The sequence below is a fragment of the Rhodamnia argentea genome, chromosome 9 (assembly GCF_020921035.1).
Source record: "Rhodamnia argentea isolate NSW1041297 chromosome 9, ASM2092103v1, whole genome shotgun sequence".
NCBI classification, from domain to species: domain Eukaryota; kingdom Viridiplantae; phylum Streptophyta; class Magnoliopsida; order Myrtales; family Myrtaceae; genus Rhodamnia; species Rhodamnia argentea.
This window is the reverse complement of record NC_063158.1, coordinates 25,719,535-25,743,587: the sequence shown is the minus strand read 5'-3', so window position 1 is coordinate 25,743,587 and position 24,053 is coordinate 25,719,535. Positions and strand designations below refer to the sequence as shown.

Genomic DNA, 24,053 nt, shown 5'->3' with positions numbered 1-24,053 from the left:
TGCTGATGTAGGAGATGGAAGGACTATGAGCGGTATTTTAAAAATTCAGGGATTAGGCTAAATTAAAAAAAAAAAAAATTCAGAAACCACATTGAACATTGAAAAAATGTTCAAGGACCACTCATGTCATTACTTCGAAAATACACAAAATTAGAATTAGGATCGTGTGATCCACGGATTTTCATGTATAATTTAGTGAATATCGAACTTACGTGATAAAAATTTGATGGGTGTTTCATCCTCATATTTTGCAATATCAATTAGAGGTAGCAATACAGGCCACCAACCCATTTTTCAACTCATTTAGAGTGGGCCAGGTTAAATATGGGTCATTAAGATTTTTAAAACAGGTCAAAAATGGGTTTGAAACATCAAAACCTAACTTCGTATGGGTCTAATGTGGGTTTGTATCAGACCCATATTTAACCTGTTTTCGACCATCCATCATAAAGTTCGCTCTCACGGCTCACCGCTCAGTGTTCTTACACAACACACACGCAGCTCCGCAGTGTTGCCTTCGCAACTCAAAAGCACCCGCCACCATCGTGCGCCTCTGTCTCACTCACCTCCGTCGCGCGCCTCCGTCTCGCTCGCTCTGTCGCCCACCTCCATCGCGTCTCTCTTCCCCTCACTCAGGTCTGATCTAAGTAAGCCATCTCCATCTCTTTGTCTTTGTTTTTTTCCTCGTCCGCGTCTTTCAAACGCGAGAAATTGTCTGCGTCTTTCAAAGCGAGGGTCGTCATCTGGGTGAATGTTCTTTCAATTGTGAAAACGTCTGATGACTGAAATTGATTTTGGGCGTTTCTTGGTCACAGGGATTGCTTTAGAGATGTCGGACCCACTGGATCCATTCCTAAGTCCTTGTGAGTAATACAATTCTTATTATTTTAAATTTCTAGAGCAAGTATGTCTTCCTGTCCTTGAATTTCATTTTTGGAGTCATATGTTTGAGGTCAGCTCCGAGAGTTTTCAAAATGTGCTACATGCGTTGCCCTCAAGCCTTCCGAATTTAGTGTTCTACTAGCTTTTCTGGTGATTTATGAGTAATCTCAATCGACGGAGATATCAGCTATAATTCTAGAGCAATGCTTTAGGTAGTAATGGTGTTTCCATGGGGTGATTCTACAAATTTGTTAGTAATGTATTTAGAAAGTTAACAAGGAAACAATGGAATATACTAACCCATTCGAAACATTACCATCGCCAGCTGAAATATTACCACAGGTTCAAAATTTGTGATTTCAACTAACTAATTTTCGGAATACTTGTGATGGTTTGGCTAAACATTATGAGAACCCAATAGAAAGTTCAATGTCCTAAGCACTTATCTTTTCATAGAGCGGAATGAGATAAAAGAGGGGATGTTCCAGTTTAGGATCTACTACGGAGTTCATGAAGATTGGTTTATAACATATGGGAGCAATAGGTTTACCCTCTTAAGATCCATGTGAATTAGTGTTCTTTGATGTAACTTTTAAAGGGGAATGGAAATTGGGGATGTTATATTTTCTTTCAGTTTTTACAACTTGTTCTAATTCACATTTTCTCTCACTAATTAGTTGACTTGTCAAGATCTAAAGGATCTAGAAGAATATTGAACTACAGAACGATCCAAGAGACGTAGAGTTGCATCTTTAGATCATGAGGATGAGAAAGATAACTCTATTTGCTCTAAACGATCGAAAAGATGCACTTTTACTGTATGGTATGAGTTCGAAAAATTTATAGTTGAGGATGGCAAGGAAAATGACAAGTGTAAGTGGTGTGAACAAACTTACATGGCTAGCCATGGGACAAAGAATATGTTACGTCATTTAAAATTAGATACTCGCTATAAGCTACACTTGTTAGAGTTTTGCTATTCGAAGTTGGGCATGGATGATCATGTGGAATTTGTACAGAGCATTCGAGAAAAGCTCTTTATGCTTTTTGATGAATATGTAACCTCGAGAGTTGATCGCTTTACATCTTCAAGCGGTTGAGGTAACATTTCAGCCGAGGATGATCTTGATGAGTATGATGCATTCGAGAGTGTTGCCAATTGAATCCTTAACCTCTATAGGTTAAAACTTTTTATTAAACATTTCTATAAGGGTTTTTAATACGTACACCGGCAGTGAAATTTAATACTTTCGTCATTGATTCATTAGTGTCTGGATCAATTCAATTATACAACTATCTTTAAGGGCATGTTTCCATTTTTTTTTGGTCCAAGGGTATGTTTCCATTTAACCACTGAAGAAAGTGGAAATGATTTTTCCTCTTGAGCTCCGTTTGTTTTTCAAAAAATGAATGATTTAGAAAATATTTACCCGAATTTAATCGCTTGTAGTTGTTACACAAATAAATAAACCAAAAATGTTACATCATCCATGAAAATGTTTGGACATAGATTGTCATCGATAATAAAAATATTTTTTACTAACTAATTATTTCAAGCGATAAAAAAAAAATTCACTAACAAGGTCAATATCAAAACAGCTTTGTACAAATCGGACTTAGGTTAAATGTAGCGTAAGCTAGGCGTGAAATATTTAATGGCTCATGTGAAATGACCTAACATAAATTGGAGTATCGAAACTATCGGGCAAACTTAGGACATGAGTATCTAGTTGTTTTCCCTATAAAAACATACAAGTACAAATCCAAGCTTTCACACGAACAAACGGAGAATTGATTGTATATAGCTACGATGCCTAATGCGAGATACGTCATGATACTAGACTTTTAGATTTCTTGAAAGCAAAATGCAGGAACCAAAAACTACACAGATTGGCAAATTCATAAGCTCGTGGAGAAACTAATTTTAATGACAGATTAAGCGAAATTAAACGACATCTTTCTTGAATACATAATTAATTAATTGATTAATGCCATTTAGGCAAGGATTTCATACATAACACTAGAAAAACAACAAACAAGAATTACTCTCCCCACCATATTTGGTTGTCCTACTAAGTTCCGTTCGAGTTGGAACTTTTGAAGAATAAAATTTGGAGAAAGTAAGAACATCAACGAACCATTGCTGATTTTACGATTTCTGTAAAGGCATCATAGTTTCAAATATCTTGCAATAAAATCTTCGACGTATAAATATTAAATTGATATAAAAAATGCGACCTTTTTTTTATGATCATTTAAACATTTTGAGATTAAGGATTACTCTAAGTGAAATCGAAATGAAACTTTCCATACCAGAAAGCATTCAAATCTCGACCAACGGTGACAATTTTTTTATGATATCAAATCGAAATTGCAACTTATTTCTCAAATGATGAGAGAGAGAGAGAGAGAGAGAGACAGAGAGAGAGAGAGAGAGACAGAGCTATATAGCTCTTCCATCGAATTCTTTGGATTCAACTTAGCAAATCTCGCGTTCGAAGAGCAAAAGCTCTCGGTAGTGCGGGGACTTCTTCTTGTCGAGAACCATGGTCTTGTAACACGGTGACGACAGCTGGTCCACGATGATATGCAGGAGATACTTGGTGGCGGCGCCACTAGTCTGCGTCTCCCCTCTCACGACGTCTTTCAAAATCAGGTTGCTGTGGTGCTTCAAGTTGTAAAAGTTGACCGCGACGTGGGCGATGAATTGGACTTGCGGATCATCGTGCACATCCTTGATCGGCTCCCAGGCTCCGGCAAGGGACTTTCCGCCAATGACCGGGACTGTCGAGAGAGGGAGGACGGTGAGGAAGACCGTTAGGAGTAGGATTTGATGTCTCATCGCCGTTGTTTTACTTGATGATGTTATGTAACAGATGCTTCTTCTTCTTTCAGAATGGAGTTGATGGTTGCTTGTTAGCACATTTGCTAGGATTATATGCATTTTCATTTGTCCTAATATGGAAAAATCATAAGATTACTGCATTGACACCATGGCTCCTCACAGAATTATAATGCAAATTTTGGTAACCGACAATTGCATGTCGTGACTTTCATTTATTCTGTTGCCATATGTCATCTTCATGTTTTGTCAAAATTTGAAATCCTATATTTTATCTTAAATGTCCGAACTAGGGGTGAGCATGGTCCGGGTTGGTGCGGTTCCTTTATATGGAAAAACTGTAAGATATCTAATCGGTTGACATCATCATGGTTAATCGAGTAAAAATGCAAATATGGTAACCAAAGATTGTTTTTTATGACTAAGATTTAATTTATTTCCATTTTTTTAAAATTATCTTTTGCCAAAGTATGCAATCTTATAAATTTTCACGATGGTTAGTGAATGTTCTTGGCCAACCGCAGCGATTTGAGGGTGTCACATCGAATCGCAACTTTTATTTCTTGCTCAAATTCTCGACTAACCGTGACGATTACTCTGAAAGTAATTGAAACGAAACTTTTCACACCGAGAAATTATTCAGGTCTCAACCAACCGTAATGATTTAATGATCTCGCGTCGAATCACAACTTTTATTTCTTGCTCAACTGGCGAAAGAGAGAGCCAAGCAGCTTTTAACATCGATTCTTCGCATTAAGCTTGGCAATTTGCGCTTCCAAAATAGAAAAGCTCGTAGTGGGGCAGCCAGGAGAACTCCAGAACCGTGGTCTGGTAACACGACGATGGCTGGGTCATGGCGAGGTCCAGGATATATCTGGTGCCGGCATATTCCTCCTGACTCTTCCCCCCTAGGACGGCTTTCAAAATCAGGTTGGCGTGGTTTTGCCGGTTGAAGTCGGTGACCGCGAACTGGGCGATCTCTTGGATGTGCTGGTCAGTCACGTCCTTGATTGGCTCCCAGGGTTTGTCGGCGACGGCCGAGAGAGGGAGGACGGCGAGGAAGAGGGTTAGGAGGAGGATTTGAGGTCTCATTGCCGGAGTTTCTGTGGGGGTTTTTCTTCTTTCACTATGGAATTGACGGTGGCTTTGCTTGAGAGGAGACTTGCTGGTTTTATAGGCCTTTTGTTGTGTCCTAATCTGGAAAAATCATAAGATTTCTCGATTGACAACGTGGCTCCTCGCAGACTCATAATGCAAATTTGGTAACCTACAATCGGTTTTTCATGACTGTTATTAAATTTGTTTCCATATGTTTTTTTTTTGGGGGGTAAAGAAATTTGTTGCCATATGTTTTTTTTTTTTTTGGGGGGTAAAGAAATTTGTTGCCATATGTTTGTCATTATGTTTTGTCAAAGTTTGCAATTTCCTATATTTTATCTCGAACGTTCAAATTTTGTCCTTAGACTTCAAAAAATTCGCTCAATATATCTCTTCGGTTAAAAACTAGCATTTTGTCCGTTGAATAAAAAGATATTTTCGCGTGAACCGTCGAATCGGATTAACATAGGACTGGAATACTTAATGATTTTAATTCATGAAGACATAATCTCACTTGGCGAGACTTGAAACGATACTTGACTTTTACATCCCTTGAGAGAAAGATGCAAGAACAATAACCACACTGATCGGCAAAATTATAGTCTCATTGACAGAAAAGTTCGGAAAGTAATTATAACGAGAGATTAAGCCGGATTAAACAACATATTTCTTTAACACGCAATTATTTAATCGAAATCCTTCAAAATGAGAATTGTTATCGAATGATTTTTTTTCTTTTTTGGTCGAAATCGATACCGAATGTGGATTTGAACTTTTTGAGATGAGCAAAATGGAAATAAAACTTTGCGTACCGGAAAACATTCGTATCCCAATCAACCGCGACGAATTTATGGTATCACACCGAATCACAACTTTTATTCCTCGTTCGATTAGCAACAAAAGAGAGAGATAAATAGCTTTTACATCGATTTCCTTTGTGTTCGACTCAGCAAGTATCGCCCTCGAAGGACAAAAGCTCCAAGGGCTGCTTCCCTGGCTTCTCTAGTACGAGGGCCGCGTAACACGGCGACGATGGCTGGGCCACGAGGAGATGCAGGAAATACTTGGTGCCGTGATCGGCTTGAGTCTCCCCTCTTCTGATGTCTTTGAAAACGAGCTGGGCGTGGTGCTTGCTGTTGAATGCGCCGACCGCGAACCGGCCGATCGCCTGGACGTGCGGATCGTGCACGTCCTTGATCGGCTCCCAGGCTCCGGCCGCAGGCTTCCGGCTGACGGTGGCGATGGCCGCGAGAGGGAGGACGGCGAGGAAGATCGTTAGGAGGAGGATCATTTGAGGTCTCATTGTAGTTGTTTTTCGCTTGATGATGGTGCGTTTTGTGTAATTGAGGGTTGCCTGTGTGCAGATTTGATGGGTTTATAGACTTATTTTGCTCCAAATATGGAAACATCGTACGATACGTACTGGATTGACACCATAGGCTCCTTGAAGAGCGAAAATGCAAATTTGGTAACCGAAGATCCTTTTTTGTCGTATGACTATGTTTTATATTTATTGCCATATTTCATATTTATCATTTTGCCAAAGTTTGCGATCCTATATCTTTGGTTGTGTTTGGTTGATGTAAGTCGGGATATGATATGCTTTATCATATCCTATGTTTGACAGCTGTACATGATAAGATAAAGGGGGATAACGCCATGTTAAAAAAATTACAAAGAAGGGAGCGGGATAGATTAGGATATAATTTCTCAAGAGGAAAACTTGAGGAGAACTAGATTTTTCCCACGACCAATGTTTCCTTGCCGATCCGGGCCGTCTATTTTTTTTTTTTTGTGGGGGGGGCACCTCCCCGGTGGCAACGACCGTCAAGTGTGGTCGCCTCTCCGGCGATGCCATGCTGGGGTCTCCCATATCAAAGTTGGATATCTCCACGGCCTTGTTCTTTAATTGATTATTTGGCGTGATATGAGATTGCATTCCTCGTTCTTTAACAGCTTGAATCTTTCCTACATTCGAAAGATGTCTCGACATGTTATGAAGAAACTGATGTTGATCATCGACTTTCAAAAGGGTCTTAACATTCAAAAGGGCTCTCTCGGACTACATGCATGAGTGCCTATTCAACTTGCAAAAAGAGGTCAAATAATTAAATTGTTCAATATTTATTTACTCACTTGACAAGACAACTAGCAAGACGAGCGAGTCATTCTCAAATGATTTGACTTCAAATCATGACCCCCGATTCTACGGGGTCTGCTTCATCGATGTTATGTCCAAATTCAGATGGTATAAATCTCGGCTCAACAATAACTCAAATGCAGTCTTTACGATGATTTCATGAATGTTCATGAATAATATCAGTTGGCTGGCGACGGATTCAAGTGGGATGGTCCTTGTTTTTCAAGAAAGTTGCAATTGGATCTTGAGAAGTGGCTCAACCTCCTGCCAGAATTTTGGCTGTCTGTAAATTAGGAAGTTTCCTATGTGTTTTGCGCGACTTTGATTCCACGTGAGATATGTAAAATACGGGGATAATAACACGTGTCGTCCCTAAATTTTTCTTCAAAGTTCAATATGGTGTATGAATTTCTGTTTTGTTCAATCTAGTTCTTAAACGTTTCAAAAATCCGCCGAATGTAACTCTTCCATTAAAAATTCTGACACCTTTAATTAAAGTAATCATAATTAATGTCAACTTGACGGTGCCGTGCTAACACCCACATGGCTTCCAAGTAACCTCTAACTCCACATCGTATTTGCCGGATAAACCTATTATATGACTGTTAATTCAATTCTAAATTTTTCAATTTTGCTCATATAGTCACAAAATTATTGATAATTTTTCGACGTTATCCATCCAGCCAATTTAGATTGGAAATCACCGATGCAATGGTCTAGTCAGCGCACGATTGGCGGCTCACCCGGACGATTTTAAGTAAAACAACATTTATTCCTCATTCGAATAGCAGAAAAGAGAGCTCAATAGCTTTCACATCGATTTCCTTAGTAAACTCAGCAAAATTCTCCCTCGAAGCACAAAAGCTCCAAGGGCTGCCGCCCCGGCTTCTCCCATACAATGGCCACGTAACACGGCGACGATGGCTGGGCCATGAGGAGACACAGTGAGTACTTGGTGCCGCGGTCAGCCTGAGTCCACCCTTCTATGATGTCTTTGAGAACCAGGTGAGTGTGGTTCTTGCCGTTGAATGCGCTGATCGCAAACCGGCCGATCGCCGGGACGTGCGGTGCACGGCCTTAGGCCCCCGGCTGACGGTGGCGATGGACGCGAGAGGGGGAAGATCGTTAGGTCAAGGATCATTTGAGGTCTCATTGTAGTTGTTTTTCACTTGATGATGGTGCGTTTGTGTATTTGAGGGTTGCCTGTGAGCAGATTTGATGGGTTTATAAGCTTATTTTGCTTCACATATGGAAACATCATAGGATACATACTGGATTGACGGCACCTAGTAAAATTTGGTAACCGAAGAGCTTTTTTTTTGTCTCCTTATGACTACTATTTTGTCTTTATTGTCACATTTTATATTTTTTTTATGATGATTTCATAAATGTTCGTGAACAGTATTAGTTGGCTAGCGACGGATTCAAGTGGGATGGGATGTCCCTGCTACACACATAAATATATACACACACGATGAATTGTATCACTAAAGATGCTTTGTTTTTATTTGTCTTTGTTCAACTTTAGAATCAATGAGGTAGGTCGAAAGAGATAAACGTCTAGGGTATCGTTTTCATTATATTTTCTTCATTCATCATCTATTTTATTGGTCAATAAATTCAAGAAAATATCTTTGAAGATGCTTTCTGTTCATCCAGCATTAAGTTCTAGTTTTAATTTAGTAAGCGGTAGGCATTTGAGGATGACAAGTTAATAAACTGATTCTAATAGGTCGAATATAGCCCTTGCTACACGATTTAAGTCGTGAACAAACTTTCGAAGGATTCGTGCTGTGTTTGTGTAATTACGATACAGCTCGTAGGAAGAGATTTCATCTCTTAAACATCGTAGTGGGTCTATGCTGATTGGCTAGCTAATGTCGGACTTTCTAGTTACATGCGATACGAATTAGTCATGACTCGACCTTATTGTTCTGTAGCGATGCGCGAGAGGGAATTGCTAGAGCTGATTTACCTTCCTGTTCATATTTGCTTATGTGAGAAAAGCTAACATGAAATTCGTCGTCTAATGTACGTGGCGGAATTTCTCTCCACTCTTCTAACTGGGGGTCACGAGTCACAAGTTGTCGACACCATTTACATTTCGAATTGCCTGCATATAATATGAGTGATGTCCATGATCGCAAGTTGTGATCTACCAATCCGAAGAGTGGTTGACTGAAGCTTTCACCAACCTTGCTCGAAGGAAAGCACGATAACGAATATATAGTTTTGAAGCTTTCTTTTGCCACTTCCAGTTAAGTGGTCATTATGTAATAATCATCAGAATCTGGGGACAGGACATGGATCCACCCATTGCCTAAAATATACAATATTTGCAATCCAATTTTTTATTTTTTTGGGAAGTACGATATCAAAATTTGAGACGATTCTGAGCGGGCGGTGTGCTCGATCACCTAACTCCAAGATGAGTGCATTTGGTTCAGCTTGCCAAAAAGATTTTAGGCCAAATACGGTCACAAAGAACCGTGCATGATGCACATTTTGTAAGAGTAGATTTGGATCCTAATTTATATAAAGTGGATTACGACGGTATAAATGAGGAGAGTGGTGCTTCCAATAATGATGCAACATCCAACACGGCAAAGGTACATGATCAAATAGCTACAAGTTTAGAAAATAGTGAAGAATGTTTGTAATTTTTAAGGATGATGAATTCCTTTCCTTGGGACATATGTTACCAGTTTACTGCAATGAAAGTGCTCTTTTTTTTAAATTGAGATAGAGTCCACTTTGATGTGAAATTTTTCCATTTTTAATTTTAAAAAGAAAATAAATTTTAATTTTTTTAATTTACAAATTTGTTAGTACATATCTTTAACATTGTCAACAACATTTGAATTAAAAATATGCACACATTCTATTTTCAATTTTGAACAATTTAAAAATTAAATAAAGCTTAAATTAATCACCCAAATATTTCTAACAAACCGCTTTTCTCTCAAAGTTGCTTCTCAATTTATCAAATAGTCTTTGCATTTCCCTATAACCGATTAGGAAAGCAGAATCATACGTAGCCTATGTATAATTGAAATTTTGTGTAACTTTTATATGACCGGTGAATTTGGCTAAACATGTAAAAACGACTATCATTATGTCATCATCAGAGAAAGTCTCTCAACTAAGTCAACCAACGGGAGATAGCAATCTCGCTAAATTAATATGACCAAGACCGTTCGTTTTGCGAAAAATAACTTTTAAGAAAATATTTTCTAAATTTTTTGGCATTCGGTTCACGGAATATAAATGAGTCAAGGAAAATATTTTCAACTCATGGAAAAAGAACATTCAAAAGTGGAGAAAATAGTTTCCTCTTTTGAAAAGGTGAAAATATTAATTTTCAATTTTTTAAATTTTTACTTTCTCTTTTCTTTTCTTCTTTTTTGTTCTTTTCCGTTCTTCTTGAAATTTTGTATAACCTTTATATGACGCGGGTGAATTTGGCTAAACATTGAAAAGCGAGGTGAGGAAGAAGGGAAAAGAAAAAGAAGAAAAGAGAAAAAAAAAATTGAATTCATTAAAAAAAGAAAAAAGGAAAAGAAAATAAAAAGAAAAAAAGTAAAAGTAACCAAAAGCAAAAATTATTAAAAGGTGTAGATAGCTGAAATTTAAAATGAACAAAAAAATATTTTCCAAAAACATCTCATTTTCCAAGAAATGAATGGAGCCTTAAACATAGCAAACTTGCCAACATGTGTGCAGTCTTTCTAGCAAAGGGATTAGGGATAAGACCGAAGAATACGGAGTTCAATTCTCGTAAACACCCGCATGTACGGGCGTAAGTGAGAGGAGTGAGACCGATGACCCCCCCACCCCCTCAAAAAAAAAAAAAAAAAAAAAAGCGTATCATACTTACCTGTATAGCTAATTGAGAAGGTAAAAATGCAATTCCGTCTAAACGAAACGCGTGGTTTAATCGGCGATGAGATCGATTTTTACTAAAATCCCAAGTTAAAATCGACTAACCAAATTAGTATTCCATAGTAACAAGCTTCCAAAGTTCTGATTTTTTCTTTTCAAGTCATAAGTTAGCAAATTTTACCGCGACATTCACATGTCGATATATGTCTTAAGATAAGAAGAAGACGGGAGCATACGTTCATAATGGACCGATTAATAACGGATATGCTTCGTGATATTCATGTTACATGTCCACATCACGGGGACACTGCGGATTCCAACGTTTGGACCTTTTCCTTGCTGCATCAACCTTTGGCTTAAAAAAAAAAAAAAAAAACCCCCAAGTCTTTTTACCACTAAAAAAACAAAAATAAAAAAGACTTTATCCACCTTTAATTATGTCGAATTTCTTGAAAAAGAAGAAGATGAATTCATACTTATTGAATTGTTACCATTTTCAAGCAATCCCAACAACGTGACATCCGATAATTACCCTCTCGTTCATGGTGGTCCATACATACGTCGAGAAATTACTTAATTTAATTACGAGAACAGAAAATCGTTAGGACGGACTCGAAAATCGAGTTCAATAACAAATCGATTTTCTCCAATTGTATATCATTAAGCGTAGCCGCTCGACCTTTTTAACCCTATAGAAGTTCGCCTAATTAGGTATGCATAAAACTTATCTGGAACTTCGACTTCCATCACAACGCGAAAAGGAAAAAGAAAATGGATCCCACGTCACCTTATATGGTAAAATATTTTCATTCTTTTAATGTAGCTATAGATTAATTTTGCATTAAGAAGCGGCAAATTAAAAGTAATTAGGAATGTATTTTTAAAAAAAAAAAAAAAGAAGAAAAGAAGAAAAAAGGGGGCTCATGAAAAGTTCGTGTGGCGTCCTTCACCGAAACCTCCCCCGATTTTAATTTTTTTGGGGCTTTGATTTCTTCTTTAGCGTAAGATGACAGTCTAACTCTCTCACCCCCACCCTTCCCACCATCCATGACTCTGCTGCTGCTGCTTTCACAGAGCCGAACTCTCTCTCTCTCTCTCTCTCTCTCTTTCGCACTCGCCGAATCGCTTCTCTCTCTTCCACCGCCGACTCCGATCGCCGCCTTTCTCTCTCTTCCTGCCGCTCCGTTTCGCTCGCTCTCTGTTTCTTGGACTCTCGCTCTCTCTCGGTGGGGTGCGCCCGCCCTCGCTCGGTCGGTAGCGTTCTTGGTCCTTCTTTTAGCTCCTCGGCGGCGGCGCCTTCTCCCGATCAGTGAAATCCTAGGGTTTTAGAGCCCGGCGATCCCCCGCCCCTTCTCCCCCACCTTGACATACCCGCCGCGGCGACCGACGTCCACGGCGGCGCGTGGGCCGTTGATGTCTTCGCTCGCCGATCCCAACCCCGCGAACGACAGCCGCCGACTCGCCTCCGCCGCCGCGAAGCGCAAGTTGGACGATTATGCCCCTACGGCCTCCGACGACGACGACTTCGCCGCCGATTTACTCAGCATTCGGATGCGAAAGGACGAGCTGTTCTCCGTGCAGCACCCCGCGTTCGCCCCCGCCAGCAGCTCCAGCTCCGGGAGGGTCCCGTGGCCCCTGACGCACTCTCCGCTGCCCCCCGCTCGGCTGGCCTTCGCCTCGAGGCTCCAGTTCTTCGTGAGGATGATTTCGGAGGGCAAGACCTTGGTCTTCCAGGCTAATTCGAGCGATACGGTGCAATCGATACACGACCGGATTCAAGTGATCACTGGAATTCCCGTCAGTGAGCAGAGGCTGATTTATAGAGGGAAGCAGCTACAGTGCGAGAAGTCTTTGGCCGAGTGCGCAATCCAAAATGATGCGGGCCTGCATCTAGTCGGTCGAATGCGGAGCACGGGGCACCCGCAGGCTTGGCAAATCATTGACGACATGATTTCGCTTGTTTGCCGTCTTTGTAAAGGTGAAACCGTGCCCTATGCTCTTAAAACTATTAAAACTAGGATATCGGAGTACTTGTCCATGACTCCTAAGGATGATGGTGATCCAGCTACTGGGCATCTTCAGATATTTATGTCATCCTCTGCGCCTGCGGCGCTTGTTATGCTCTACATCTCGTCAATTAGGGGTAACAAGGAATGCGCCGATGACTCGATTAGGCATTTCCTTGATTCATGTATAAATGAGTTGCCAAAGTCTTTGCGATCACGCTGCGCACCCATAGTGCTGGAGTTTTGCAAGTTGCTCAGGAGATCATCTTCTGATGACTCTTTGTACTTATCTTGCCGGAGTAGTCTTGGGTCGATGTTGGAGCTTATTAAGGTTTCATGGATAGTGGAACACACCGAAAGTGTGAAGAGAGCGATTTCAATACCAGAGATATTCCCTTTTGTTAGTGAGTTGGCAGATAGGTTGTCCAAAGATTTGGAATTGTCCCTTTATTCATCAGCGAGTGTGGGGACTTGGAGCGACGTCCTTGATTTCACGATGTTCTTGCGCCCTTTGCGAACTGCAATTGCTGGACATAAGGGTTTTAAGCATCCAATCTCTTTGCCTTTGAAAAAGAAACATCATGATGTTCTGATGTGTACGGAAGAGGTCGAATTACTTTATCAAATCTTCGAGGAAATGGTACAGAAGATGATTAAGTGCCTTATCGGAATTGAGGAGCGTTTATCTGCAAAGGTAGGTGGGGAAATTGATATTGCACATCCAGGGTGGTCTCGCTATCTTACTATTTTGAAAGAACTGAACGCCATTTCAAAACTTTATCTGGGTTCTGAAGAACGTTTTTGGACAATTTTGAGCACGAGGAAGCGGGCATTGTGTATGCTAGTTGTCCGTTATGCGAAGCGCAATGATGATCACAAATGGCTTCTTGAACACAAAGATATCATGGATTTTGAGTCTAGGAGGCACTTAGTGATGATGATGTTCCCTGAAGTGAAAGAAGACTTTGAAGAACAACATGAGATGCTGATTGACAGGTCTCAGTTATTGTCAGAATCGTTTGAGTATATAGCTAATGCAGAAGCTGAATCTTTGCATGGGGGTATATTTATGGAATTTAAAAATGAGGAAGCAACTGGTCCTGGTGTCTTGCGTGAATGGTTTGTTCTGGTTTGCCAAGCTATTTTCAATCAAGAAAATCCTCTTTTTGTAGCATGTCCAAATGATCGCAGAAGGTTCTACCCAAATCCAGGTAATATTGCATGGCAATATATGTGATTTTGTTTAAGAATGCTGGTTGTTGTCCTTAGGTTTTGTAAAAGCAAAAAAGGTGGATTATGGATGGCTTATCATGTTGATACATTGTATGGATATTGGGTTTAGAGTTTTCCGTATAATTGGCAGTTATAGCTACAGCATGTAGAGTGAATGAGTGGGTTGGTAGCTTTAACGGTCCTGTTTGTTTTCCACCAAACCAGAATCAGAACCAAGAGTTTCGGATTAGAAAAGTTGAACAAATAGCACGTATGGATAGATGAGCTGCCCAAATACAGTCAGTTAGGTTCAATACAAAGGTTTAACCCATTTTCTTTGCCTTCCTACTATTGCTCATTTGATATTTCTGTCTCTGGTTTTTCTTGCTTCTCCTGCAACTTTTTGAGAAACAAGCACCCCTAATTGTGTGCATGCCCGCGCGCGTGCGCGAGAGAGAGAGAGAGAGAGAGAGAGATAGAGAGAGACGATTGGCCAGAGATTGTGTCACTGAATGAGTGCTAACTATTGAATGAGCTCAGGTGGCTAATAATTCAAAGATGATGATAAATAGGTTTAAAAGTCTTTTCTTGTAGGAAGAAAAGGAAGGCTAAACAGTTAATCTGAAGGTGATGGTAGATCACGATATTGGGCTTTTGAGGAATGGGAAGTGGGGGTCAACTCTGCCAAGTAGATAAGTAAAATTTTAAAGATTACCTTTCCAAAAAGGACAAAGGGCAAATGGTAAAGATAGTTAAAAAATTCAAACCAAATGGGTCAATCAGTCAAGTTTTGGTCTTCGTTTATTTGACACTTTGTGACCTGAAACCAATCTATTGGAACTGGATAAAATGAATTTGGTGTACAAGGCCATAGTTTAATGAAAACTTTATCGGTTTGGTTTTGGAAGTATGGGCTTTTAGGCAACCTGGTAATTTGGCATGTTGAACACCTTCTGTTTGCAGAACATACAATTATTCTTTCCAACAAAGATAATGTCTCAAAGAACTAGATACAAAATGGAGTGAAACGTCATAGTATGGATCATATGGCTGCATGTTGTCAGTTAAGCTGTTGGTTTTATTGTTGTACAACGATAAATATTGATTGAAGTAATTGGGGGTTGTGTCAGCCGGAAAGTCGACATCACAAAAGCAAGATTGTTCCAGTGGGTAGAGTGTTGAGTCTTACTACTATTATTACCTATTAGGAATTCGGGGTTGTTTACTTGGAATCTTTGGTTGGAATGACCTTGAAGTCTTTACTAAATTGCATGCTAGATGTAGAGTATACAAATCTCATGCAAATAAGAGGAAATTACAAAACCCCTTGAACTTTAGAGTGGCACACAATTGCCCCTTAACTTTCAACTGCAATATATTGCTCTCCTAAATTTCATTTTGTGATAGCCGTTAATCCTCCATTATGATTTCAGTTAGCATGTGCAATGCACACAACTTTTTAGGAGTAAAAGTGTATTTTCATCTCATTTTTTCTTACAGGAATCTCTCTTATACCCTTGGTTTTGTAAAAGCTGAAAAAATAAAAAAATAGATAAAAAAAAATCAACCAAAAATTTAAATATCGGAAAGATAAATATCAATAGTATTTTTAAAAATACAAATCGTTAAGAATGCATAATGAGTATTAAATTTTTTGTCAATTGACCATTTTGTTATTGAGGCATTTTCCCTCTTTACTTAAATCATGTTTCTTTTTCTTAAAATATTTTATCAGTTCTCTTAATATTTTCATCAACGAATCCTTGGTTAGAATGGTTGAAAGTTTAGGAACAAAATTGTACTACTCCTAATGATCTCAGAACGATGAATCAAAATTGTAGATCTACTGAATATTGAATTTGGATTTGATATGTTCACTTCTCTTTTTCATGTGGCTGCTTGTTCTTCGTCTCTTTGGGAATTTTTTATGCTTTGTGCCTACCATGGATTTAATCCGTGCAGGTGTGGGTGCGTAAAAAGTTTCTTAGGGGAGTTGCTGGGCTGTGGACAGTTATTAAAAAAATATGATACTTGAGAGATCTGCTTGTGTGGTGGTCACCTTGCCCTTCTGTTATTACTGTTCTGTTACCTTCGTTCTAAATCTCTTATCAGTATCGACAATCAACAATTGAGTGTTTGGCAATTTGAATGTTTAAAGATGATTTATTTCATCTTGCCCTCTGTCATTACGTATAAGTCCTCTGTTTGACGTTAGTGATGATGATTACCTGAGTTCTGTTGTTTTACTGGTATGCAGCATCTACGGTGGAACCCTTGCACCTCAAGTATTTCAACTTCTCTGGTCGAATGATAGGCTTAGCTCTGATGCATAAAGTACAAGTAGGGATTGTTTTGGATCGGGTATTTTTCTTGCAATTAGGTGGATACTCTATTTCTCTGGAAGACATAAGAGATGCAGATCCTTACATGTATAATAGCTGCAAGAAGATCCTGGAAATGGATGCTGAATTTATTGATTCTGATGCTTTAGGACTAACATTCGTCAGAGAAGTTGAGGAGTTGGGATTGAGGAGAGTTGTGGAACTCTGCGATGGTGGAAAGGGCATGGTGGTTAATAGCAAGAATAGAAATGATTATGTCGATCTTCTTATAAAACATCGGTTTGTTACCTCAATCTCTCAACAGGTAGCGCATTTTGCACAAGGTTTTGGTGATATTCTTAGCGACTTGAGGTTGCAGAAGTTCTTTTTTCAAAGTTTAGAGCTTGAAGATATTGATCAAATGCTACATGGGAGTGAGAATGATATTTCTGTTGAAGATTGGAAGGCACATACCGAGTACAATGGTTACAAAGCTAGTGATCCTCAGATAGTCTGGTTTTGGAAGGTATGTGCCTGTGTTTGTGAATTTTATCATATAGTTTGTCACCTTTTGAGTCAATAATCTCTCTCTGCATATGGCAGTTTGTTTGAATGTTATCTGGTTTGTCCCTTTATTATCTTTTGGGCAAATACAAAAATAAAAAATAAAAAAAATAAATAAAAATAGAAAACCAAAATATGTCCACTGTGATAGAAATACCCGGAAGTTTTTTTTTTTCTTTTATGTCAACAAAGACTCTAAACTATGCCGCTAACACACAATTTCCCCCAACTTTTTTTTTGTGTCATGAAAAAACCCGAACTTATGCATGTATGACATATATACCCTCTATTTCAGTTCCATCTAGGGTATATATGTCACACTGGTATAAGTTCGGGCTTTTTTCATGACATAAAATAAGTTTGGGGCATTTGTGTCACAGCAGCGTAGTTTATGGCTTTTAGAGACACAAGAAAAGGTTCGGGGCATTTGTGTCATAGTGGGCATAGTATAGCTGTGGGCCTGCGGCACCTCATATTCTGTTGCCATATTATGTAAAATTTTGGATCTCAAAGATGGAGCTGGACTTGGATCCTAACTTGAAAGGGATATTGCTATGAGTAAATTCCTTTAGACATTAAGCCTAAAGCTTACAGGTGGCATTGTTGGGTTCTTTTAAGCATCACGAGTAGCATAATTCTATTGATGCAATTCAGAAGCAAAGAATGGCTTAAATTCAGTCAAATGCATTAAACAGTAGTTTCTTAATTGAAAGAACATCAAATTTATGAGTTCTGCTAAAATCGGACTCTAAGTAGAAACATGACAGCTCGAATTTGAGTTAAAGTAGAACTAGTAAATTTACTAAAATCCTAGCGGACCTCTAATTTCACAAGGTTACTGATAAAAACTTAGCTAGCTAAAACATGCCATCAGCCATGCATAGTCAAAATGCTCCATCTTCTTGGGACTTGAGTAGATATGTTCATTAAACATAATTAGCTTGTCTATTTTGTGACTGCGTCATTTCTGCCCATTGGAGATGAACTTGGCTTGATTTTGGAAGTGGTCAATTATTAGCTTCATACAATTTATTCTTAATCGTCATTAATTTGCAGCTGGAACCAAAAGTTGGTCAGTCTGAGCATGCTCTGGGAAAATTACTGAATGAAACTTCTTGTTTAAAAACCCTTGTACTATTTATGTATCACAAAATCAATCTACTCAAATTTGCTTAGACGTTCACCACCACATGGTTGCAAACCTCTCTTCTTCTGTCCAACATAATCTTAGAGGAACATTTTAAGCCATGTGATCAAGTTCTCCGAACCAGAAGCATGTGTTGTCCTGCTAGATGATACGGTTATCACTTGCTCATGTCCTTAGTCATCTTGCTTATGAATGGTAAGCTAGCCAAGTCCTCCCGCAAGTGCAAGGAACAATTTCATGGTACCCATCTTTATAGTAAGCAACAACCAATAATTATTAATTAAGTAAGAAGCATTCTTATGGTAGCATGCGTTGTATTTACGTGACTAGGTTTGCAGGTGTGTGCTTCTGAAATATAATCTGTACAGATGCTCTCTTGACTATCTCAAGCATGAAAATGGTTCTCTCCGTTTCTTACTCTGGACTCTGCAGGGAGGAAAGATTGCGTTGCTGTAAATGGCAACAGATTTTTATTTTAAAATAAGAAAAATGAAAATTCCTGAGGTCTAAGCTCTATGACTCGACCACACAACATGCATGCCGGGGCTAGTTGCCACAGGCGATACATTATGGGCAGGTTGGGACTGCTGGATGCATAATGTGTTTCTACTCTAGTTTGGGTTTTAAGTTGCAGTTTTCTTTGGGTTGTAGAAAGTTTCCTCCAATAACACTCTGCTCGTTGTAATTTAGAGCTGAATTATCATCGAGGAGTAGTGATGAGATGCAATTTTGCATCACAGGATCGAAATATAGGTTCCGGAGATGCCTCATTACTGTTGGTGAACGGTTCTTTATATAGATTGAGACCTAGTTAGTTTTCTTATTGACATAAGTTCTCTTCACTAACTGTATATGTTGTAAGGGAAACCATATTCATTCTGCATTACTTTCTCTTCAATTTCATATCCTTCAGTAAATCCATGCAGATTGTTGGTGAAATGTCACCGCAGCAAAAAAAGAATATTCTTTTCTTCTGGACCTCAGTGAAGTATCTGCCCGTGGAGGGTTTTCGGGGTTTGGCATCTCGCCTTTACATATACAAGTCCACGGAGCACCTGAGCCGCCTACCATCATCCCATACATGCTTTTACCGTCTGTGCTTCCCGCCTTATGCCAGCATGGCCATAATGCAACAGCGCCTTTCCATCATCGCTCAAGAGCATGTGGGCTGCAGCTTTGGTACTTGGTGACAATTCAGTTTCATCATCATTTTGGGTAGGAAAAGTCCTTAATTGCACATAGAAGATTCAGATCTATCAACTTGTACAGAGTATAGGGCATCATAACCATCTGATCTATCATTGGACACTTATAGAGGGTGTTGTAGATATCATGTCTCGTCTGTCGTCTTCTGTTGTTGAGGTCTTTGTGCCCCTCTTTTAACTGTCCATACATATATTTATAGATGCAGGGTATAAATAAAGTTTATGCAGGATGAAAGGGAAACTCCACCCTTTGTGGGACTTCATTTTTCTGGGAAAGATGGTTGCTTTGCATTGACATGTAGATATGCAGAAAGATCGACTGTAATACACCTCTCTCTCTCTCTCTCTCTCTCTCTCTCTTTCAAGCACACACAAGCGCGCTTGCGCAAACATGCTTAGTATGGTTTGTCTCTGGATGTATCTGTGGAAATGAATTCAGTAGTTTGATGGAGGCGACTGGGGAAGTTAACCCTTGGCTGAAATTTTTCATCATTGATCATATATGTATAGACCGTAGTTCAATGTATGCAGTTATGCACCATATCTATTGCATAGGGCTAGGTACATACAATGATTCAAGGCTTAGACAATCAAACCTCTGATAGCTCGCTTCAGAAGATCTGCCTTCTTATCCCTTGTGAGGGAGAAAAAGAGTTTTGGGGTAAAACACAATAAAATTGGGCAGAGCCGCGGAGATACATAAACACGAATCATCTCGGGTTTTGGCTTGTACATTACCTGTTGAGCTTTGACTATGTTTCGATGTTCTTCGTATTTTCTTCCATGTTGCCCGATCCTAAAGCATGACAAACAGAGGTTAAGGGAGGAAGCTAGTTCGGGGGGAGAAGTGCCAAAAAGGTTTTAAACTTATTGTATTGGTACCAATTTGGTTCTAAATATTTTTGTGGTGTCCGGTCTGTCCTAAATTTATTGCATTGGTATCAATTCAGTCTTAAACGTTTTGCATTGGTGCTAACATAATCATAAACCTTTTATTGGTACTCGTTTAATTCTAAATTTTTTGCATTGATGTCAATTTAATTTTAAATTTTTTGTATTTGTGTCAATTGAGTCAATTCAATCAATTTTGATGGGAAATTACCGACGTGAAGTCGATTGTCCTAGTAACATGGCTGGGTTAGAAATTATTGACATGGACCATATCTAACGAGGGTGTTGCGGCCCTTGTTGGCCACAGCAAAGGCTTGCGGGTCCTCGACCCTTGCTTGTGGCCAGCAGGGGTAGATCGGGGACCCTTGCAGCCCCCCAATAAAAAGAAAAGGTGAGAGGAAAAAAAAAAAAAGAAGAAGAAAAGAAAGATTATTAAAAATAATGATATAAAAAAAATGTCTATGTCAGCATTAGTAGTGTCACGTAGGACAATCGAAGTTCATATCGGGGATTTTCGATCAAAATTGACCGGATTGACTCAATTAGTATAAATATAAAATATTTAGGGCTGAATTGGCATTAATGTAATAGGTTGAGGATTTTTTTTTTTCCTTTTTATCTCGACACGTTCAAAGGGGCTTTGCCAAATGCAATGTCTGCGCACCTGCTCGACGTCAAAGAAAAGTCGCACATAAAAGAAGTCATATAGAAATGAGGCGCCAATCAATCCCAATGCTTTTTATTCAAGCGTGGCATGGATTTGGCCCCCATCTGCCCTGCCGTCTGCCTACCATGGGCAGAGAAAACAAGAGACTCTAGAGAAAGTAAAGTGGGATTGGCATTCTTCTTTAGCAATCAATGGAATCTCTCTCTGTGGATCCTGTCCACCTTCCTTTTTCCTTAATACTGGATGAGTGACAAGCCAATCAATTCCAGATGCCACACCAATTGCTCGTGCAAGATCCCCGGTCCTCTCTTAGAGCTAAATTAAGGGGTCTCGGCATCCGCTAAAAGCTCGAAGCTGCCTCAATCAGTCCCGGTGGCCGAGAAGCGCGGCGGCGTGATTGTTCTATTCTCTCTAGATGAGAATAGAACTAGAAGAAGAGCAGACAAGAAACGATTATTGAAATGGCTATGTTATGCTGGGTAAAAGTTATGCCCCCCTTCACGCTATTCTTAAACGAAGTTCGACGAAACCCCGTGTTCGAATCACAACATCTTCTGCTCGAAATCACTTTAGAGGTCGCCCTCGATCTTCCTAGATGGAACCTCACAAATTTGCTTTCAAAATCGACACAAGATAAGGCATCCTAGGGAGCATAATGTCATGGGAAACTAGGTGCTTGTTGGGAAAACGGGAAAAGAAAACAAAACAACTAGGAGAAGTAAGAAGAAGAAGAAGAAGAAATAGCAAATTTTCATTATTCATATCTCATCACACATCGCTAGTAACCATATGAACCCTCTTGGAGCACCAACATCGCAATCTCCCTTCACTGCAATCCTCCAACCATCAACCCCCAAAAAAACACCCGTCGCCTCAAATAAATCAATGAACAGCCTTCTTGCGGCAGAGGTAGACGCTGACGTGGCTCCACGTGGGCATTTTCTGATTCTAGACCCGATCAAACAACCATAAGTACCACAACCTCGTCTGGTCCATATTTAAACATAGGAAGAAGCTAAACCAAGAAAAACATAATGAGCAAAACCTTACCAACTTAGACATGCAAACCTAGAAACTCAAGAACCCCATCATAACTAAAAGAGCGAAAACACCACCACATTCACTTATCTCTCTCTCCCTTCTTGAATAATAGTGATGATATCTACTCAACTTCCTCAAATGCAACTTGAGTGCCAGATCATTCTTACTGCGCGGCCGCCCGTGCTTCTGCCTCGGCCGTCGCAGCAGGGGCGTCCTCTTCAGCAGGAGCAGCTGGCGCAACCTCCTCGGCAGGAGCGGCGTCCTTGGCCGGAGCAGCAGGAGCGTCCTCCTTGGCAGGTGCAGCGGGCGCGTCCTCTTCAGCAGGAGCTACTGGCGCGTCCTCCTCAGCAGGAGCGGCTGGTGCGCCCTCCTCGGCTGGAGAGGCCGGCGCTTCCACCTCGGCAGGAGCAGCAGGCGCTTCCACCTCGGAAGACGCAGCCGGTGGCTCGGTGACATCCAATTCCCTGGTGGTCTGCTCAGCAGCAGCTGGCTCTGTTGGCTCTTCAGCCTTGGTTTCCTCCACAACTTCCTTGGTTTCGCCTTCCGCCGGCGTCTTGGACTCTTCTGTGGGAATTGGCTCCTCGGCAGCCGGGCCATCGACCACGGCTTGCTCGGTTGCGACCGGGGAGTCCACTTCTTCCGCGGGTGCTTCCTCGGTCTTTGTCACCTCAGGTGCCTTATCCTCAGGCAATGTTGTAGCTGGTGCAACCTGTAATTAAATGATCATCAATCAGATTTCCAAATCTATACTTCTGCAGGTATAAAAACAATGGAATAACAGATTAAATATCATCTCAGTCAAAGTACGCTAGGATGTTTTGATCTGCGCTATTCTTTATGCATGATATGTAGTCCTAGTGTCCCATAAAACATGCAAGAAAAAGGATTCAAGATAGGCAAGCTAAGTTTATTTTCCTTCCTTTGTTCTTCTCTCTTTCTTGTGCAAAGATATGATCAGCTAGACTGATGACAAGTTAATGGAAATCTCATGGCATGAACATCCATATGGTCTGATGGATTCTGATTTATGAGATCTAAAGATCATTCGAAGTCGTGTGCACCGAGTACACACCTAACACAAGAGATCAGCCAAAACATTTTTTTTTTTTATAGAGTTGGCTGAACTCTCAGCTAAGAACATATATATGCTCATCAATGATCGTCAAAGGCCATATCTACTGATTTCAACTTACTCTATGGACAAACGGGGGCGATCAAGCTACTGAAATGCAAACAACATAAGATTTGAGAACTACCGAATCACCCAAGGTCCAAAAAATTTGCTAGAAACTTCCGACAAAGTTGATGAAACTAAGGATCCAGTGGATCATCATCAGCAAACATATCAACAGAGAGTAGATCAACCCATATTTTGCTTGGAGTTTCATCCCTTGAAGATGGGCCAAACCCCCATAAGCTAAAAAGCAAAATAGTTGCATGTATACCTCAACAGTGGCCATCTGGAAATGAAAAAGCAAGCTTGAAGGAATGAGCAGAGAGAAAAAGTTGATGGTATCAGAGAATGAATGTGTTGGGCAAATGAGAGCTGGTTTTTGTGCTGCTTAGTGAGGAGATGACCAGCTTGAGAGGGGTATATATAGTGCCTCAAATGACTAATTTCACATAAATAAATTGATGAGAGAGAGAGCTGGCTCATGAGGGCATGAAGAATCTTGCCCTATTGATGCACCATGCTACTGACACCAATCCATGGACATTACAGGATGTCTAGTTGTAAATGTTTTCACTTTTCACCTAAAGTATTATTTTTCTGATGAGGGTTTTCATTTTGATAGTATTTAATGACAATGAACTTTGGGAAAAGGAAGAAAATCCCAAATGGTAGTGGCCAAAATTTCATATCAGCAATCAGCATCATAGATCTCTTTTTTTTTTCTCCTCCTTTAGTGGGTTTCTATCTGTGTGTTGTGCATTGGTCTGGTAGGACACTGAACCATCATGCTCTCATGTTCAAGGATTTTCATTAGCTTAGCAAAATCAAGCTGCTGCTAATCTTTTTTCCTTAAACCAATCTGGTGAAATTGAAACCCTACCTGGATTTGCATATTTGTTTTGAAGTTATATACTCTTTTTTTTTTATATGAAATGAAGATTTTCGTTCCGACCAAAAAAAAAAAAAGGGAAAACCTCACTT

At 39.9% G+C, this 24,053-nt stretch overlaps 6 protein-coding genes across 6 annotated transcripts; 2 read left to right on the top strand and 4 right to left on the bottom strand.

Moving 5' to 3' along the window:
* The first annotated feature begins 397 nt into the window (after window positions 1-397).
* On the top strand, window positions 398-1,681 carry LOC125316487. The gene is made up of 3 exons (XM_048284837.1): window positions 398-647; window positions 816-863; window positions 1,560-1,681. The coding sequence occupies exons 1-3, from the start codon at window positions 398-400 to the stop codon at window positions 1,622-1,624; spliced, it is 363 nt and encodes a 120-aa protein (XP_048140794.1). The 3' UTR covers window positions 1,625-1,681.
* A 1,680-nt stretch (window positions 1,682-3,361) lies between these two features.
* On the bottom strand, window positions 3,362-3,724 carry LOC115733688. Its single transcript, XM_030664318.1, has one exon. It carries the CDS (start codon window positions 3,722-3,724, stop codon window positions 3,362-3,364), a length of 363 nt encoding a protein of 120 aa, XP_030520178.1.
* A 753-nt stretch (window positions 3,725-4,477) lies between these two features.
* Window positions 4,478-4,816, bottom strand: LOC125316486 (cysteine proteinase inhibitor 5-like). The gene has a single exon (XM_048284835.1). It carries the CDS (start codon window positions 4,814-4,816, stop codon window positions 4,478-4,480), a length of 339 nt encoding a protein of 112 aa, XP_048140792.1.
* Window positions 4,817-5,768: 952 nt separating this feature from the next.
* Window positions 5,769-6,152, bottom strand: LOC125316485 (cysteine proteinase inhibitor 5-like). Its single transcript, XM_048284834.1, has one exon. It carries the CDS (start codon window positions 6,123-6,125, stop codon window positions 5,769-5,771), a length of 357 nt encoding a protein of 118 aa, XP_048140791.1. The 5' UTR covers window positions 6,126-6,152.
* Window positions 6,153-11,934: 5,782 nt separating this feature from the next.
* LOC115742859 (E3 ubiquitin-protein ligase UPL5) lies at window positions 11,935-19,648 on the top strand. Its single transcript, XM_030677367.2, has 3 exons — window positions 11,935-14,061; window positions 16,320-16,909; window positions 19,021-19,648. The coding sequence occupies exons 1-3, from the start codon at window positions 12,258-12,260 to the stop codon at window positions 19,282-19,284; spliced, it is 2,658 nt and encodes an 885-aa protein (XP_030533227.1). The 5' UTR covers window positions 11,935-12,257; the 3' UTR covers window positions 19,285-19,648.
* A 1,932-nt stretch (window positions 19,649-21,580) lies between these two features.
* LOC115742966 (fibrous sheath CABYR-binding protein-like) lies at window positions 21,581-23,502 on the bottom strand. Its single transcript, XM_030677533.2, has 2 exons — window positions 23,344-23,502; window positions 21,581-22,607 (listed from the first exon to the last, which is right to left on the bottom strand). The coding sequence occupies exons 1-2, from the start codon at window positions 23,356-23,358 to the stop codon at window positions 22,062-22,064; spliced, it is 561 nt and encodes a 186-aa protein (XP_030533393.1). The 5' UTR covers window positions 23,359-23,502; the 3' UTR covers window positions 21,581-22,061.
* Between the last annotated feature and the right edge of the window lie 551 nt (window positions 23,503-24,053).